We start from the raw sequence: 16,338 nt of genomic DNA on the forward strand, positions 1-16,338 counted from the left end.
ACCCTTAGTGTGGAGACATCCTTTTGTATCTCCAAACCCAACATTTTTAGCCTGAACTATCTCGTGATGGCCTTCGGCTCATACGTCATCAGTCTTGATGCTATCTTATTATCAATGACACTCTCTACAGTCGTGGTTTTGACACTATATTAAATTGATGCCTTACTCATGAAGAATTTGAACATGTCTTGAATGCTTTCCATGCTAGGGCATGTGATGGTCATACATCTAGGATTTCCACCACTCAGCGGTCCAAAAGTGTCATCCATGTCAAATCTTTTCTCTTAAAATTTGTGCTCATCTTGCCCTGTTACATCTAGTAGTTGTTGGCAGACCTTTTGTGCAGTGGGTTATTGACTTTATACAATGCAACCCACCCTCAGCCCAAGGTCCCTACATCATCTTGGTTGTTGACTATTTTTCCAAAGTTGGATGATGTGTTGGGATGGGATCCCTAGGGTCAAATTTTTTTAGTAAAAGTCAATCTTTGTAATAGTTTTTGTAAAAGAATGTAAAGTCTCCTACGAATTATGGAAGTGGAGCGTGAAGCTAAGTAAGAGTCAAAGGGGCCTTAGTCCCCTGTATGGGTAGGTGATAGGTCGATTTTGAGACTCACCCATGGTCCACAGGCCATGGTATTGTAATTAAAAGGCTATATATAGTGGATTCATAGCGGGTCTAAGTATTGAACTTTTGATAGAGAATCATTGTAAGGGGAAGGTGTCAAGGTAGGAAAATTTAGTTTTCGGTACTTAGGCGAAAGGGGAAGGCTCCTGTAGCTGAGTGCGCAGAGACCTTGGTAAGTCTGCATCTGAGTGTGCAGGCCCCTGCAGCTGACTGCATAGGGCAGAAAGAGTCTGTAACTGAATGCTAAATCTAATAAAGACTGGTTTGGATCTAATATATTGCATATCTACCTTGTTTCTTATCTCTATTTAAGTTTATGCATCTCCGCTCAATGATCTGTTTCCTATGAATTAAAGTATATTTTCTGTGCGAAACTGTGGGATCTATAATATTTATACATGATAAGAGTAATTAACTACCTTCGCCAACTATTAGATAGATCTATTGTAGTTAACTATTTGGAAAAGGGTAAATATGTGTGAAAGTGGATCTAGAGATACGATTGATCGTGTGAAAATAGTGAACCTGTACCTTTTATGCAAGCTAAGTATGATCGTGTACCCTCGCAGACATCCGAAGGTCATTTCAATAGAGTTGCAATAGTTGACAGTTGAAAGGAATAGATTGGTGTGAAGGCAGATCTAAGCCATAAATCCCTGGGAAGACCATCACATAGGCCTCTGGATGCAGAAACCTAGTTCTAACATCCCCTAATACTGTTTCGGGTGAGACTACAACCTGCGCTATGTAGGTTGTTGCCGAAAGGGCCAGCAGTTAGGGTTTTTTTGGTTGGCACAAATAGCTCTAAACCTGGGTCAAGCCCCCTTAAGCCAACAAATGGTTCTATTGCTGGGACTGGGATCAATATGAGGAATGTGTGATGTCAAATAAGTGTTTCCCTACCAAGAAAGAAATTGAGAAATGGCTCGATCGAAAGGAATGTGCGTTTGCAGCTCAAGTGAATAGAAATCTGTGGTTATCCAAGGAATCATGGTTGAGGAGATACCTATACTCAGATGAAACTAAGAAATTTTTCTATTTCTTCCCTAGCGAATTGCATGATTGATTGTCTAGATTGGCAGGCAGTCAAGCTACGTGGAGACTTGATGGCCCTATTGTGTGGACTCTAGAGCTGGTGAGGTGCTTGGAAGCTTCAGAAAACAACATCGTGCAGGTCATTGATCACTGGATTGATCGAACACTCAGAGCATTTATGACTGAGTTTTCATTGATACAACTGGCAGTTATAGTGAAGCAGAGCGCAAGCTCTTCAAGGGATGCAAGGTAATTACTTGAAATAATTGAAAACTTGGATTAAAATGTTTCTATGTGGAAAAAAAAGTATTCCATTACCTTGATATTGGAACAACACAAAGTGGAAAACCCTTACGATGGAATGGAGAATCCGGCTTTGAGTATAGCCTGTTGATTGGATCCCCTTCGAGCGACGATGATGGCATAGTCCTAAGTACACCCCAAAGTGTGGTACAGTTGATTAGGCAAGGTATCCCATGAATACCTCGTCATTCCATTCCACCTCCACCTCCACCTCCACCTCCACCATTCAACATGGCGAATGCAATGAAGATGTCGATTTTTAAAGGGGTAGGGAGCGAAGACCCCGAACAGTTCTAGTTCATTGCAGGTGCCGTGTAGACAAAACAACAGATTATGGATGATAACATCAAGAAAACGCAGCTGGTCACGGCCTTACAAGACCGAGCATTGACATGGTACATCAAGCACTACACTGATAACCCCAATGCAATGTTGGCAAAAACCTAGCAAGCATTGAATAAATAGTTTAGAAAGCATAAGTCAGACGCACAGTCAGTAACTAAGTTCAAAGAAATTTGACAAAATGTAACTAAGTCATCCTGGGATTTTGATCAGGGTTGAAATGCTTAATCAGGTAGGCCAATATGGTGATTACAAATTCCTAACATCGGGACCAGTATATCACGTCACTGTTACCACAGTTAATATTGTCGTTGTCACAACAAAAGATAGCAACCCAAGCCGAGGTGGTAGAGATCGAGATGTGGTTGAAAGCCTCACCAATATAGGATAAAAACATTGGAGTGCAGCAGATTCACTCGCAACTATAAATCTTGCACTTAGAGTTGCAGAGCCTGAAGAAAGGAAAGGAGGCCCATTGTGAAGTTCGCGCGAAAGTTTGGTGCTTGAAATGCAAGGTCCATGGTCACGATAAGGACCATTAATGGTTTATCAAACTTACCTTATGGAAGGGGGCCCAGTCCCCCTAAAGCCAAAAAATACTATTGGGTCGAGTGCAAGAGCTGCAACATGGTGCGCTATTTGTCAAGTTACTGGACAACATGCAACAGATAATTTCCATTTACTACAAAATTTTGTACAGACACCCTAGCAATTGTTTTGCAACTTCTGCAAGTCTGTCGATCATGATGAATGTCATTGTCGAAGTTATTAACTAATGATGGATAGGACCCCTACCTACCGAATGCAGGTAGAAAATCAAACTCAAGAGCAGGGCATAGGTGTAGCATGTGGAGGTTTCCAAGACCGTGGAAGAGGAAGAGGAGGAGGGGCTGGCAGGGGTTGTGGCTAGATTATTTTCTGTAATTGTGGCATAGAAGAAAACTTCTTGCGAAACTACCAGAACCCCACACATCCATCATGTCAATACTGCAGAGAGTTTGACCATGTGATAGAAGATTGCCTGATCCTTATTGTGAAGATGCAAGAAAATAAGACACAGACCCAACAGCCTACACAGAAAATCCAGATGATGAGGGCAGAGCCTCACGAAGAAGATCATAGTGTAAATATAGTGACAAGAAGTGGTATAACCACGGGAGAAGACAAGGGGAACTAGCTTGAGGCTGAAGGTGAGGTGCATAAGGCTACTGAAAAAAGAAATAGACTTTGACCTTAATAAATATAAAGAGACCTTCATGTAAGTGAAGAAGAGCTTCGTTGAGGCCTCCACCTCAGGAAGTCAAGAGAAACTGTAAGAAACCAGTATGATGTAGGAGGTAGATCCCTCGCTATTAGCCACTTTCCTAAAAGCCTGTATGAATTTACTGCGTTATAAGAAGGTAGTAGAAGGGCTCCAAGAGTTAATCAACAAGTGTGTGAATAAAGAGAATACCCCTACTAAACAATGCGCTGTGAGAAAACCTGGTAAGCATAAGAAGCGAACAGGGTGCGATTCAGGCTGACCACGTAGATAGGAGAATACGAAATGGAACAAGTAATCTTGGATCTTGGATCTGATCCTGCCTAAGAATACATGGGAGAGGATGGGGATAGCTACACTGTACTGGTCTCCTATTCACATGTGCATGGCTAATCAACAGAAGATTATTCCGATGGGGTGCTTATATGGTGTGACGGTAGATATTGAAGGAGCAAGTGCTCTAGAGGATTTTGAAGTAATCGAAATAGTTGATGACAGTAATCTGTATCCTACATTAGTAGGAATTAATTGGGCTTTGATATGGACGTGGTAATCAACTTGAAGAAGTAGAACATGACTTTTGAAAGGAAGGCACTTAGGTTTATAGTGCCACTAGACCTTGCGAAGGGAGCGTGTTATACTGAACCTGTTTGCGACTTTGTGGAGGATAATGATGATCTAGCTCAGATATACAAGATCACAGTGCAAGACGAAGATTGGATCAATCCTATAGTTGATGGACAAATTTCATGGGACGGGGATAGATCTTGTACCTCAAACTCAGATGAAGAGCTCAAGCACTGGCAGAATCAGTTGCACAAAGTATCTACGCTTCGGTGCAATATGATGACCAAATCAATATGGTGTGTCTCAACTAAGGTAATAAATCTTCCACATTATGATGGTTTGACTTATGTTGATCTGGTTTTGGATGAGTTTGAAAGGGAAGTACCTAAAGAATATCATTTCCAAGAGCTTGAATTGGCACTACATGATACACCTGCCCATTGGTGGGGTACGCACAAGGAGAACTTCGATGGCTAGAAGGAATATAGAAGGATGATGAGATTAAGGTTTGGATATGCTAATACTAGGATGCATGAGAAGTATAGTGGGAAGGTTGATTCACGTAAGCATTTGGCACGATGGACGAGAGCTTGGGGAATGGAACCACAACCAAAATGGGTGCACGTCTTCTATCATACCTTAGATACAATCCCAATGAACTAGTATTTGGAAACAGAGCTTCACCATGGGACAGTTGAATGGGACATCTTGAGAGAAAAAAAATTACTGACGTTCATCTTTGAGGATGGATTCGAATGCATTGATGAAGCGCTTCAAGAGATAAAAGCCTCTATCTTCAGGGTACTTAAGGAACCTGTAGAATGGACTCAACCAGATTGGAGTACACAACTATGCCATGCACTGGAATGTTATAATGTGATTGCTGAGGAGGAAGAAGAATATCCATGAAATATTAACATTCCAGAATCAGAGGGACAACACAAAGTTGAGGGACCTCAGACAGAGAACCCTAATGTAACAGAACTGCTGAAAACTCGGCAAGTAAATATTGGATCTGAAACAAGGCCTAAGTTCGCAAAGATAGGAGACTATTGGGACAAAGATACTGTCGATAAGGTGGTTGAACTGCTACAGGAATACCAGTATCTATTCCCAACAAAGTTCTCGGATCTAAAAGGTATAGTAGGAGATCTCAGCGTAATGAAAATTACTTTGAAACCTAATGTGAAGCCCGTAAAACAGAGACCTTATCAGCTCAATCCAAAGTATAAAGAAAATGTACGCAAAGAGATTGATAAGATGCCAAAGGTTGGAATTATTGAATAAGTAGAAGAATCTGATTGGGTGAGCCCGATGGTTGTCCAAGAAAAGAAACAGCAAGGTGAAATCAGAATATTCTTAGATCTTAGGAAGTTGAACGATGCATGTGTGCATGATCCATTCCCAACACCATTTACAGATGAAGTATTACAGAATGTTGGTGGATAAGAGGCTTATTCATTCACTAATGGCTTCTCAGGATACCATCAGATTAAGATCGCGCCAAAGGATTGCAGCAAAACAACCTTCATGACAGAATGGGGTTGCTTTCAGTATACAATAATTCCATTCATGCTGAAGAATACGCCCGCAATATTCTCCAGGGTAGTAATCTTTGTGTTTGAGTTTATTCATAAATTTCTAGAGGTTTATTTTGATGACTGGATTGTGTTCGGATTAGTGAAGTGCCACGTTGCAAGTCTGCGGCTCATGTTGGATACATGTCGCAGGTACCAATTGCGTTGAACTTGAAGAAATGTATGTTTTGTTTGCCTTTTGGAATTTTTCTGGGCCATGTACTATGCAAGTAAGGATTAATGGTGGACCCTGAAGATAGTAGTGATTGTGAATTTAGAAGCCCGCAAGAATGTAAAGCAGTTGTGCATGACACTGGGGAACACTAGTTATTATAGAAAATTTATCAAGTCTTATGCCCAGATCACTGCACCAATGGAGAAACTATTAAAGAAGGATGTGACGTTTTGTTGGGATGAAGAGTGTCAGTGCAGTCTGGACGTATTGAAGGAAAAGATGGTGACTACGTCGATCTTGTGTTCCCAGATTGGAAGAAAGAATTTCACGTTCATGTGGATGCCTCTTACATTGTGCTAGGTATGGTATTGACCTAGGAAGAAGAGGGATAAATTGATCATCCAATAGCATTTGTAAGTAGGAAACTGTCAAAAGCTGAAAAAAAAAACTATTCCACTATAGAGCGCGAAGGGTTGGCGATGGTCTACGCATTGTAAAAGTTTCAGCATTACTTGTTGGGCGCACATTTTAAAATGTATATAGATCATTCCGTGCTAAAATACCTGGTCAAAAAGACTATGTTGGTGGGGGGGCAGAATATGCAGATGGTTATTATTGTTTCAGGAGTATAACTTTGAAGTGATTACGAAACCTAGAAGGTTGAATGTCAAACCATACCATCTTTCCAGGATTGAAACAGGTGAAGAACCAACTAATTTAGATGAAGGATTGTCGAATGTGTAGCTCTTTGTCATGCACATTGTGGATGATCATTTTGTAGAAATTATTCAATTTCTAACCACTGGAACAGCTCCAGAAGGATATTCTACTCAACAAAAGAACTAGTGGTCCACGCTGCTAATTTTTCGGTGATAGCAGGGCACTTGTATAAGATGGGAACAGATGAAATACTGCGCCGATATGTTCTAGAGTTTGAGCACACTAATATCCTTGCCGAGGCACATGGAGGAGTGGTGGGAGGAAACTATGCAGGTAGATCGACCGCACAGAACATCTTGCGCACAGGGTTATGGTGGTCGACAGTGCATAAATATTCTAAGGCGTTTTGTAAAGCATGTGATGCTTGTCAAAGGACAGGAAAGCCTTCGCGAAGAGATAAATTGCCCCTAAACCCCCGGGTTTCATTACAAGTATTTGATAAATGGGAAATTGACTTTGTACATCTGATACAACCACCATGAAGGAAGACAAGTGCACGATGCATTATTACTGCAACAGAGTACTTGACTAAATGGGCGAAAGCGCAGCCGGTGAAATATTGTACTACTACTGCAATTGCAAAATTCCTATTTGAATACGTCTTAACATGGTTTGGGTTCCGTAAGGTATGGATGAGTGATAGGGGTACACATTTCCTGAATGAAATAATTAGTGTGATGCTCAAAGAATTCTAGGTGTACCATCAGAAGAGTACACCCTATCATCCCAAAGCCAATGGTACAGTGGAAGCGTTCAATAATATGCTCGAGAATGCATTGAAAAATGTTTGTAACATGAAGAGGAAAGATTGGGATGTGTGCATACTAGCAGTCCTATGGGCATATAAGACGACGTGCAAGAAAATGATAGGCCAAACTTCATTTAGGTTGGTCTATGGGATCGAGGAGGTGATGCCTATGGAATATATTTTTCCAAGCTTTCACATTGTGGATTTGACAAAGACGATGGACTGTGAGACCTTGGAGGAACGGCTCGCACAGTTGATGGAGTTGGAAGAAGATCGATTTCTTGCAGGATTTCACCAGAAAGTACAAAAGGAACGCGAGAAGGCTTGGCATGATATGGATATTAAGCTGTGCACGTTTGAGGTGAACGATTTGGTTCTGATCTATGATAGTAAGTTCACAAATTTTCCGGGTAAATTTCAAATCCATTGGTTGGGGCCCTATGTAGTTAAGGACATCATGGATGGTGGCGCAGTTCAGCTCGTGAAGATGAATGGTGAATCATTTCCGGGAATGGTGAATGGAAGTCAAATGAAATTGTATACAGGGGATCCTACCCCTACACAATGAATATATGGTAGCAAGACTATCTTAGCACTGTAGGAAGCTGCGAGGGGCAACAGGACTATAAAATACACTACCCAAAGAGGAGGAAACCATGGTAGGGAGCTCGCACGATGGATTAAAAAGGTACAATGAAAAAAGATGTGATGGACAAAGTTGTGACCGAAGAAGTTGTGATAGAAGAAGCGGCGACAGAAAAAACTGCAATGGAAGAGTTGTGCCATGGGGATTGGTGCAGCGAATCCGAGTCCAAAACTAGCCATTGCAGTCACTATTCATTATTGGATAACAAAAATCACGTTAGGAGGAGCGGGTAGGCGAAATTTATGGAGAAACTCTTTGGAGATCTACTACCAAAGATGCATTTATGATCAAAAAATTAAGGGAATGGTCGGATTTGAATTAAAAATTACCTATAAATCTCGCATGTTGTTCTACCAAAGAACACTTTTCTTTCTGAAAGATTGGTATAATCCCTCTTGTTTTTTCTCTATGAATTGACAAACTTGGGAGGATTTCATCGCAATACTGTCATTCATGAAACTGCCTGAGCATAGCCAAAAGCTTATCCTTGAAGAAATGTCTATGCCAGTAAGTTTCAAAGCCACTCTTTCTTAAGAGGAAGCCCCAGAAATCGTGTCCATGGAAGCTACCCCATATGTGCCTACAATGCCGAGGTCACCTAGGCTGAAGCAATCGACTACTAAGGAGATGCAGAAGAAAAAACAACCTGTACCGGTGAGGCAGTCACCAAGGAAGAACCTGGTGGTTCGACAAAAAGAGAGGAAGGACAAGGCAAAGCAGCAAAAGGAACCAGTGGATTTGAAAGTAGAAGAACTTTGCGATGGAGTTGAGGAATTGGATGTGGGTGAGGGTGAGCCTATCATGAGGCTCCCAATGTATATTCCTCCATGGAAAGGGAAATCCAAGGTCACCAAGGACCCAGATTCGGGTAAATTCATGGTCTCTATGCCACTACTGCCAGAAGTAGTATTTGAAGGTGCGCTCTTAGCACATATACCTGTGTTAAAATTGAAGGATTGGAATCTCGCTGACCACGAGAAATTTCCTCATTTTGCCACTAATAAATACATCACCAAAATTTACTATGAAGAGATAGGGGTAACAAGGCTGGAACCGATGAAACGAGTAAAAGGCGTCGAGTAGGCCAGGTTGCTTCATATGTTGTGTGTGCCACACTTTCACCGATCAATTATAAATATTGTTTCTGTGCAACAGTTTCTCGTGCTGGTACATGATGGGTGTTTGTGGTTAGGTAAACCCATCCCCATAACAAATATGTTGATCCATCAAATTACGAAGTTTCCCTATAAATGGACGAACCTAGCCAAGGATTTTGGAGGTAAGAGAAAAGAGAAGAAGCTCGCGGATAGAATGAAAACTAAATTTGGGCTCGTCAAGAAGTCGCGCAGATATTATATCCACTCTATCATAGACCAAGCGGTGCAGTTTGCCACTCAGATCTTAGTAGGGAAGATCAAGAAAAAATGTCATGCGGACGAGGTTTCGGTGAAAATCATTTCATTGGTTGCACAGTGCGCAAAGGGGGTGCAGTACAATTTGGCGCAGTACCTTTGCAAGGAATTCTTAGACAACTACCACGAAGCACAAGAGGAAAGCAAGGAATTTCACTATGCCTAGCTCCTGTTGTTGATTGTACTAGTCTCATGGTGACTACAAGAGGATAGTCAATTCCCTCCGTAGGAAGAAGATTTACCAAAGGCAGCGAAATTCGCTTCGCTGTGGGCGATGAAGGATCTAGAGAGGATCATGGAGTCCAAATTTTTTTGGATATTCCTTGAGATGGAGCTCTACATAGTGATAAGTTAGTGGCCAAGGTTGTCTCCAGCCTTGTTCAAGTAGTTGAGGGCCTTCGTGGAATTTAAGGCCAACTTTCACAATGTATCCATCCGCGTAAGGCAAGACCCTATAAAGATATGGCACAAGTCATCATACTTAGTTACGGAGGCTGATGTGTAGGAAATCATGGGATTATGGCCAGCGGAGTGGCAGAAGCCCACAAACCTTGGCATAAGAACCAGTAAAGGAGGAGAGAGCTCCTCCACGCAAAAAACAGCTGAGAAGAAGAAGACAAAAGCAGAGCAAGCAGCCATGTGTGAGAGGGCCGCTCAAAAGAAGAAATATGTTACTGCTAAGGAAGCTGCTAAAAAAGAGCGAGCTGAAAAAGAGTGAGCTGAGAAAGAGCGTGCTAAGAAAGAGCGCATCGAAAAAATGGACACAGTGGAAGTGGATACATTTCCTTGTGTTTTCCCCCCATTCTCCCTCCTCGCTTATCCCTGTATCGAATGTCAAGGGTTTGAATCCGACAATTGTCACATTAGCACATCTACATGTGTTTTTTCAGTGGCAACAACTTAGAGCAGCTAGAGTTGTTATGTGGGTGTTATTAAGTTCATCGCTCGGGTGCTAACATTGACACATTGTGTGTTAGGACTGAGTCTGCAGGTCACTTGAATCCATATGGTTAAGTTCAAGGGAATCTGATCAAGCTCAAGTTTTCATGAAATAATCCATGCAATGTTTAACCACCCTAAAGAGTATGAGACTCCTAGATAAATTGTGAAGATCTTTTGTGAAGGTCATCGAAAGAAATGGATTGGAGAAATTATGCTGGAATTTTGGCTCATAGAACTAGAATATAGATGATTTACATGAGGTAACATTAGTAAAATATTCATATAGAAGTGATGCAAAGGAGTTAAAAAGTTTTTTTTTTTTGGATTCACCCTTCACTAAAAAAAATCCGGCGACATTTTCTGAGTACTTGAAATCATTGGTTGTAATACAAATGCGATGAAGGAGATGGAAGGAGGCGAGGGTGATGCGCAAAGCACTCCCTTCAGGCTAAAGAAGCAGACTAATGAGACAACCTCAGGACCCAAGAAAAATCAAAAGTCAGATAAATAGGCACATGTGGATCCCATGGTCCTCACTAAGGGGGACATGGATGAGATCGGGCATAAGGTCCATGATTCCACGATGAAACTATGGCAACAGTTTGAGCAACAGTACATGTAGACACTAGTGAGTGTCCAAATGGATCTGCACGAGTTGCAGATTCAGACAAGTAGAATTCAGGCAAGCGTTGGACAAGCGAGTGGGGTTCAAGTGAGCCTGTAACAAGTGAGCATGTTCTTCATGGAACCAGAACAGAATCTGGACCTCAGAGTTATTTCCTTTCCCGAAGAAACATTGTGTGCGAAGACCGAGGAAGAAAATGCCTAGCTTGGAAAAATCAAAGGACTAGGTATGAATTTAGTTGCGCTGCCACTTCAGACCCTCCACGTGCTTCATTAGGGGGTCTCAGATGAGCTTTGAATCAAAGAACAGCATGCACTATCGGTGATCAGTGAAGTTAAAACGAACAATGAACAGAACTTCTCCGAGAGAGTTTAGGCTCTTAAGGAAAAAGAAGAGCTTGCAGCACGAAGCCAGAGCTTAGAAGCTGCAATTACACAAGTGTGTGACTCAGTACCAGAGCTACACATTCCAAAGGATGCGGTCACATCAACAAAGGTTCAAAATTTGGTCACTGCAGTACGACAGTCTAAAGAAGATGTAGGACGAGTTACTTTTGATTTTCAAATGAAGATCACGGAGCTGCAATTGAAGCTACAATCGATTACTCCGCCAAAGGTCAGGGAGCAGTGCCGCCTAGCCATCAGGGAACATATGACTACCATGGATAATGTAGTAACAAGCTGAAATTCTGTTTGTGAACATGAAATGGAGCTAGCTATGGACCACCTGACAAGAGAACTCAAATTTGAAGAGATTGGGTACAGAGGTCAGGGAGGCACAGCATAAAGTCGATGAGATCAGGGTGACCACGTGCACTTTGACACCAATCCAAAACTTCGCGTGCTTCTAGAAAATGAAGGTACTACAAGCACAGGTTGAGGAGCTGTAGTAGAAGGAACAAGTTTTGAAGGCTCAACTTCAACCATGGACCGAGGAAGCAAGGCAGGTTACTCTAGATATCCAAGAGAAGCTAAAAACTTTCCAGCAGACACAGTGGACCATATGCCTCTCAATGTAGGGGCCAACTACAGAGAAGCTAGTTGAAGAAGTGCACCAAGTCATCGTGTAGAGCATAGCAGACCCTAAATTCTTGAAGGTGGAGTTCAACAAACTCTGCCACAAAGTAGAGAAGCCAGCTGAGTGACTCGAGGGCGAGTCACCATATTTGTGTTGGGGTCCTATTGGGATGGGATCCCTAGGGTCAAATTTTGTCAATAAAAGTTAAGTTTTGTAATAGTTTTTGTAAAATAATGTAAACTCTTCGTGAAATATGGAACTGGAGCATGAATCTAAGTAAGAGTCAAAGGGGAATTAGTCCCTTGTATGGGTAGGTGATAGGTCCGTTTTGAGACTCACCCATGGTCCGTGGGCCATGGTATTATAATGAAAAGGATATATATAGTGGAGTCATAGCGAGTCTAAGTATCGAACTTTTGATAAAGAATCATTGTAAGGGGAAGGTGCCAAGGCAGGAAAAGTTTGTTTCCTGTACTTCGGCAAAAGGGGAAGGCTCTTGTAGCTGAGTGCGTGAAGACCTTGGTAAGTCTGCAAATAAGTGCACAGGCCCCTGCACCTGAGTGCGCAGGGCAAAAATAATCTATAACTGAATGCTAAATCTAATAACGACTATTTTGGATCGAATCTATTACATATGTGCCTTGTTTCTTATCTCTATTTAAGTTTTGTTTCTTATCTCTATTTAAGTTTATGCATCTCCGCTCAATGATCTGTTTCCTATGAATTAAAGTATATTTTCGGCGTGAAACTATGGGATCTATAATATTTATGCATGATAAGGGTAATTAACTACCTTTGCGAAGTATTATATAGATCTGTTTTAGTTAACCATTCATAAAAGGGTAGATCTGCACGAAAGAAGATCTAGATATATGATTGATCACGTGAAAATAGTGAACCTGTACCTTTTATGCAAGCTAAGTATGATCATGTACCCTCGCGAAGATCTGAAGGTCATTTCGATAGATTTTTAGTAGTTGACAGCCAGAAGGAATAGATCGGTGTGAAGTTAGATCTAAGCCATAGATCCTCGAGAAGACCATCACACAAACCTCTGGATGTAGAAACCTAGTTCTAGCATCCCCCAATACTGCTTTAGGTGAGACTACATCCTGCTATATGCAGGTTGTTGCTGAAAGGAACAGTAGTTAGGGTTTTTCTGGTTGGCGCGAATAACTTTGAACCTAGGTCAGGCCCCCTTAAGCCAACATTATGTCATACCTACATGATTCAACGATTCTGCCACCGCTACTTTATTCTTTTCAATCAGGTCATTTCCAAGTTTGGTGTGCCTACACGCATCGTGACCGATCATGGTAAACATTCTCATAACCATATGATGTAGGAACTAGCCGCCAAATTGGTTTTTCGTCATGAACACTCAACACCCTATTATCATCAAGCCAATGGCCAATTCGAAGTTATCAATCAAACTTTGAAAACCATGTTGCACTAGACAGTAGGGAACCATAAGTCTAATAGGAACCTTTTGTTATTTTTTTCTTTATGGGCATATCAAACCTCAGTGAAATTTTCCATTGTTTTACTCCTTTCCAATTGGTTTATGAAGTAGATTCAATTCTTCCTATCGAGTGTGAAATATCTTCCCTCCAACTAGCTGTCGAATTACTCGCTACACTTTGACCAAGGAAGAACGCCTCATACAACTCACCCATCTATATGAACAACGCCTTCTCACCCTAGTCAATAATGAAACTCAAAATAAGTGTGTTAAGACACAATATGACAAGTTTGTTCAACCTCGTGTTTTTTTCGAAGGAGATCTCATTTTGGTTTATGACCAAGTCCATGACAAGTTGGGGGTAGGTAAACTCGAACTAATGTGGCATGGTACCTACATTGTTAAACATGTTCTTAGGAAAGGGGCCTATAAGTTAGTCAATTGTAATGGGAATCCATTTTTGGAGCCACGTAATGGGCTTACCTAAAATGCTACTATGCTTAGTTTCTCTGCATGGTCATTTATACATATAGTATATAGTTGTGCGTTTGATAAGTTTCTTTTCTTGTCTTAGTTTTTCCATGGTTTCTATGTGTGATTCTTGTATCCAGTCTTTCATGAACAAATTTCATCACCCTCTCTTCCATATAGAGACTTTGCAGATGGTGCAAGCCATTACACTCGGAACATTGTTTCCACTGCTTGGGTCATATTTTCGCCCATCAATGAGCTTGTGAGTTCTGGCGGTATTTGTCTTCACTCAATTACCAGCAATGTGGCCAAATATAGTGTTTTCATTGAGCTCTTGACCGAGGCTAGTCACCTTAGAGTACCCCACTTAGTTTTTCAGCTTAACTCTCAGCCCGTAGTGTCTCATCTCAATTGTCCCTATTCTATAAGGAACTCTACTATCCTATGTTATTTTTTAAGGGCACGTCTGTTGGAACGTTTGTTTGATTGCATCGCTTATGTTCATATTCCTCGAGATCAAAACATGTTGGTTGATTTGTTAGCTAATTATGTGTTAGATTGGCATTCGTCACATAAATAGTTTTAAGCATGCACATGCTAAAGTAAACATCCATTGTACATACACATAATTTCAACACAAACACATAGAAGCCGTTATTTTATCATATATCAAAAAAATTTCATACATAGTTCAAAATATGGGCCTCAAAGGCCCTGGCTATCCCAACATACATATGTAGTCACATTACAAACACACAACCCTAGGTACATCGTTATCCCTTCTCAATAAAGCTCATGATAACATAACACCGCATTCATAATGCGGTGGAGGAGGCTTCGAGGTGTATCTGCAATACTCCTCGGAGGAACCCCTAGTGTCAACTCCCGACATTGTGAGTGAATTCCTGCAACTCCTTGTCTTTGCCCTCTTGTACTTTTGCATGCATTGCTTGTCCTTGGGCTGGTGGTACATTTCTCCTCAGTGGAGAATACCCTATAGGGTGTGTTGGTGCCACATCTCCATACATATCACATTTATCACATATTAGTAACTTTATACCCATCCCAAAAAAAAATACATATTCTAAAAATACAAAAAAAAGTATTATAAAACATAAAAACCTTTGTCATCAAAGTCCATTCTAGGGGGAAATACCATGTCCAAATATCCTCGAAGTCTACTCCATCATATGGGTAATCATCCACTTCCAACCACTTCCAGTATGTATCTAGGAACCAATTGCTACTATGCACACCATCTTCCCTCGACATGATACTTTTCCACCTCATCATTTGAGGCTCGGTTGGTGGTGGATATACCATGTAATCAAGTGACATTGGCCTCATAACTAGGATCTTCTCAAAAAAGACTCACTAGTAGACTCCCATAGCCAAAAAATTTCACCTTCCCTCTCTTCATTTTGTTGAGTTGTTCCTTGATGGTGGCCAATATGCCTTCACACGAATTGAACAAGGTAGGATGCATGCATCTAATAGCCAACTCCAGATGTGGTGTAATTACACTATGAGGTTTTTTTATACTTGCCACCTGAGTCATAGTGTATGCTAGGGTTTGGAGCGTGATTTCGACAAGGTCTTCAATCATAATTCTATTCTTGTCCCTCTGAGCCCCCACTCTACAATGCCACTAAATATAGCTTCACACTATTTCTCCACTAGTACTTCATACCCTTGCTAATACAACTCAAGCACCTCACCTTGACAAATCGGTGAGGAAATAAATGTCCTCCAACTCTATGAAAAATGACTCTGACCCCACTATGAATTGTTGGGTGTCTACATCCCACCACCAAATGATTTCTACAAGTAGAAAGGGCTAGTTCGTCATGTTGGGGATCATAAAAAACTTGTATAACACATAATTCCTTTGTGCATCCAAATTTGGTTGATGCACCATGGCCTGCATCTCATTGAACATATGATCTCTCTCTCTCCATTCAACCATCGTTTCTCCTACACTCAAAAATCAAGTATTTATTAGTCATGGCCACAGTAAAAAATATGAAATTTTACTGTGAAACAACAGTTTTGTGAAAGAAAGACAAAATCCCTAAGTTTAACCCTAACCACACCCTTAGAATAAGAAATTTTTATTCAAAACCACACAAGAGTGTTGCATCCATGTGGTTGGACCCTTTCAACCTAAATTTTCCGGATCTTTGCATGCACCCAAGGGATTTTCTTCTCAAAAAAATAAAATTTCTCCTAAAACATGACTATGGCCTAATGAAACTCATGCTTAAATCAACAAAGAGAGGGATAAATCCACTTACCTTGATGAGGAAGCTTCTCCTTTGGCTACTACTCTTTCTCCTCCTTGCCTTTGCACCACCAAGCTTGGAAGTTCTCTCTACCTCTCTTCATTAAAACATAATGAACAAATGAGG

At 41.1% G+C, this 16,338-nt stretch overlaps 1 protein-coding gene across 1 annotated transcript; it reads left to right on the forward strand.

Moving 5' to 3' along the window:
- Positions 1-7,572: 7,572 nt before the first annotated feature.
- Positions 7,573-7,923, forward strand: LOC149178799 (uncharacterized). Its single transcript, XM_089422239.1, has one exon. The coding sequence runs from the start codon at positions 7,573-7,575 to the stop codon at positions 7,921-7,923; it is 351 nt and encodes a 116-aa protein (XP_089278365.1).
- Positions 7,924-16,338: the final 8,415 nt, after the last annotated feature.

This window comes from Pinus tabuliformis, chromosome 4_1, assembly GCF_031772625.1.
Source record: "Pinus tabuliformis cultivar Carrire ecotype Pingquan chromosome 4_1, CPIR1, whole genome shotgun sequence".
NCBI lineage: Eukaryota > Viridiplantae > Streptophyta > Pinopsida > Pinales > Pinaceae > Pinus > Pinus tabuliformis.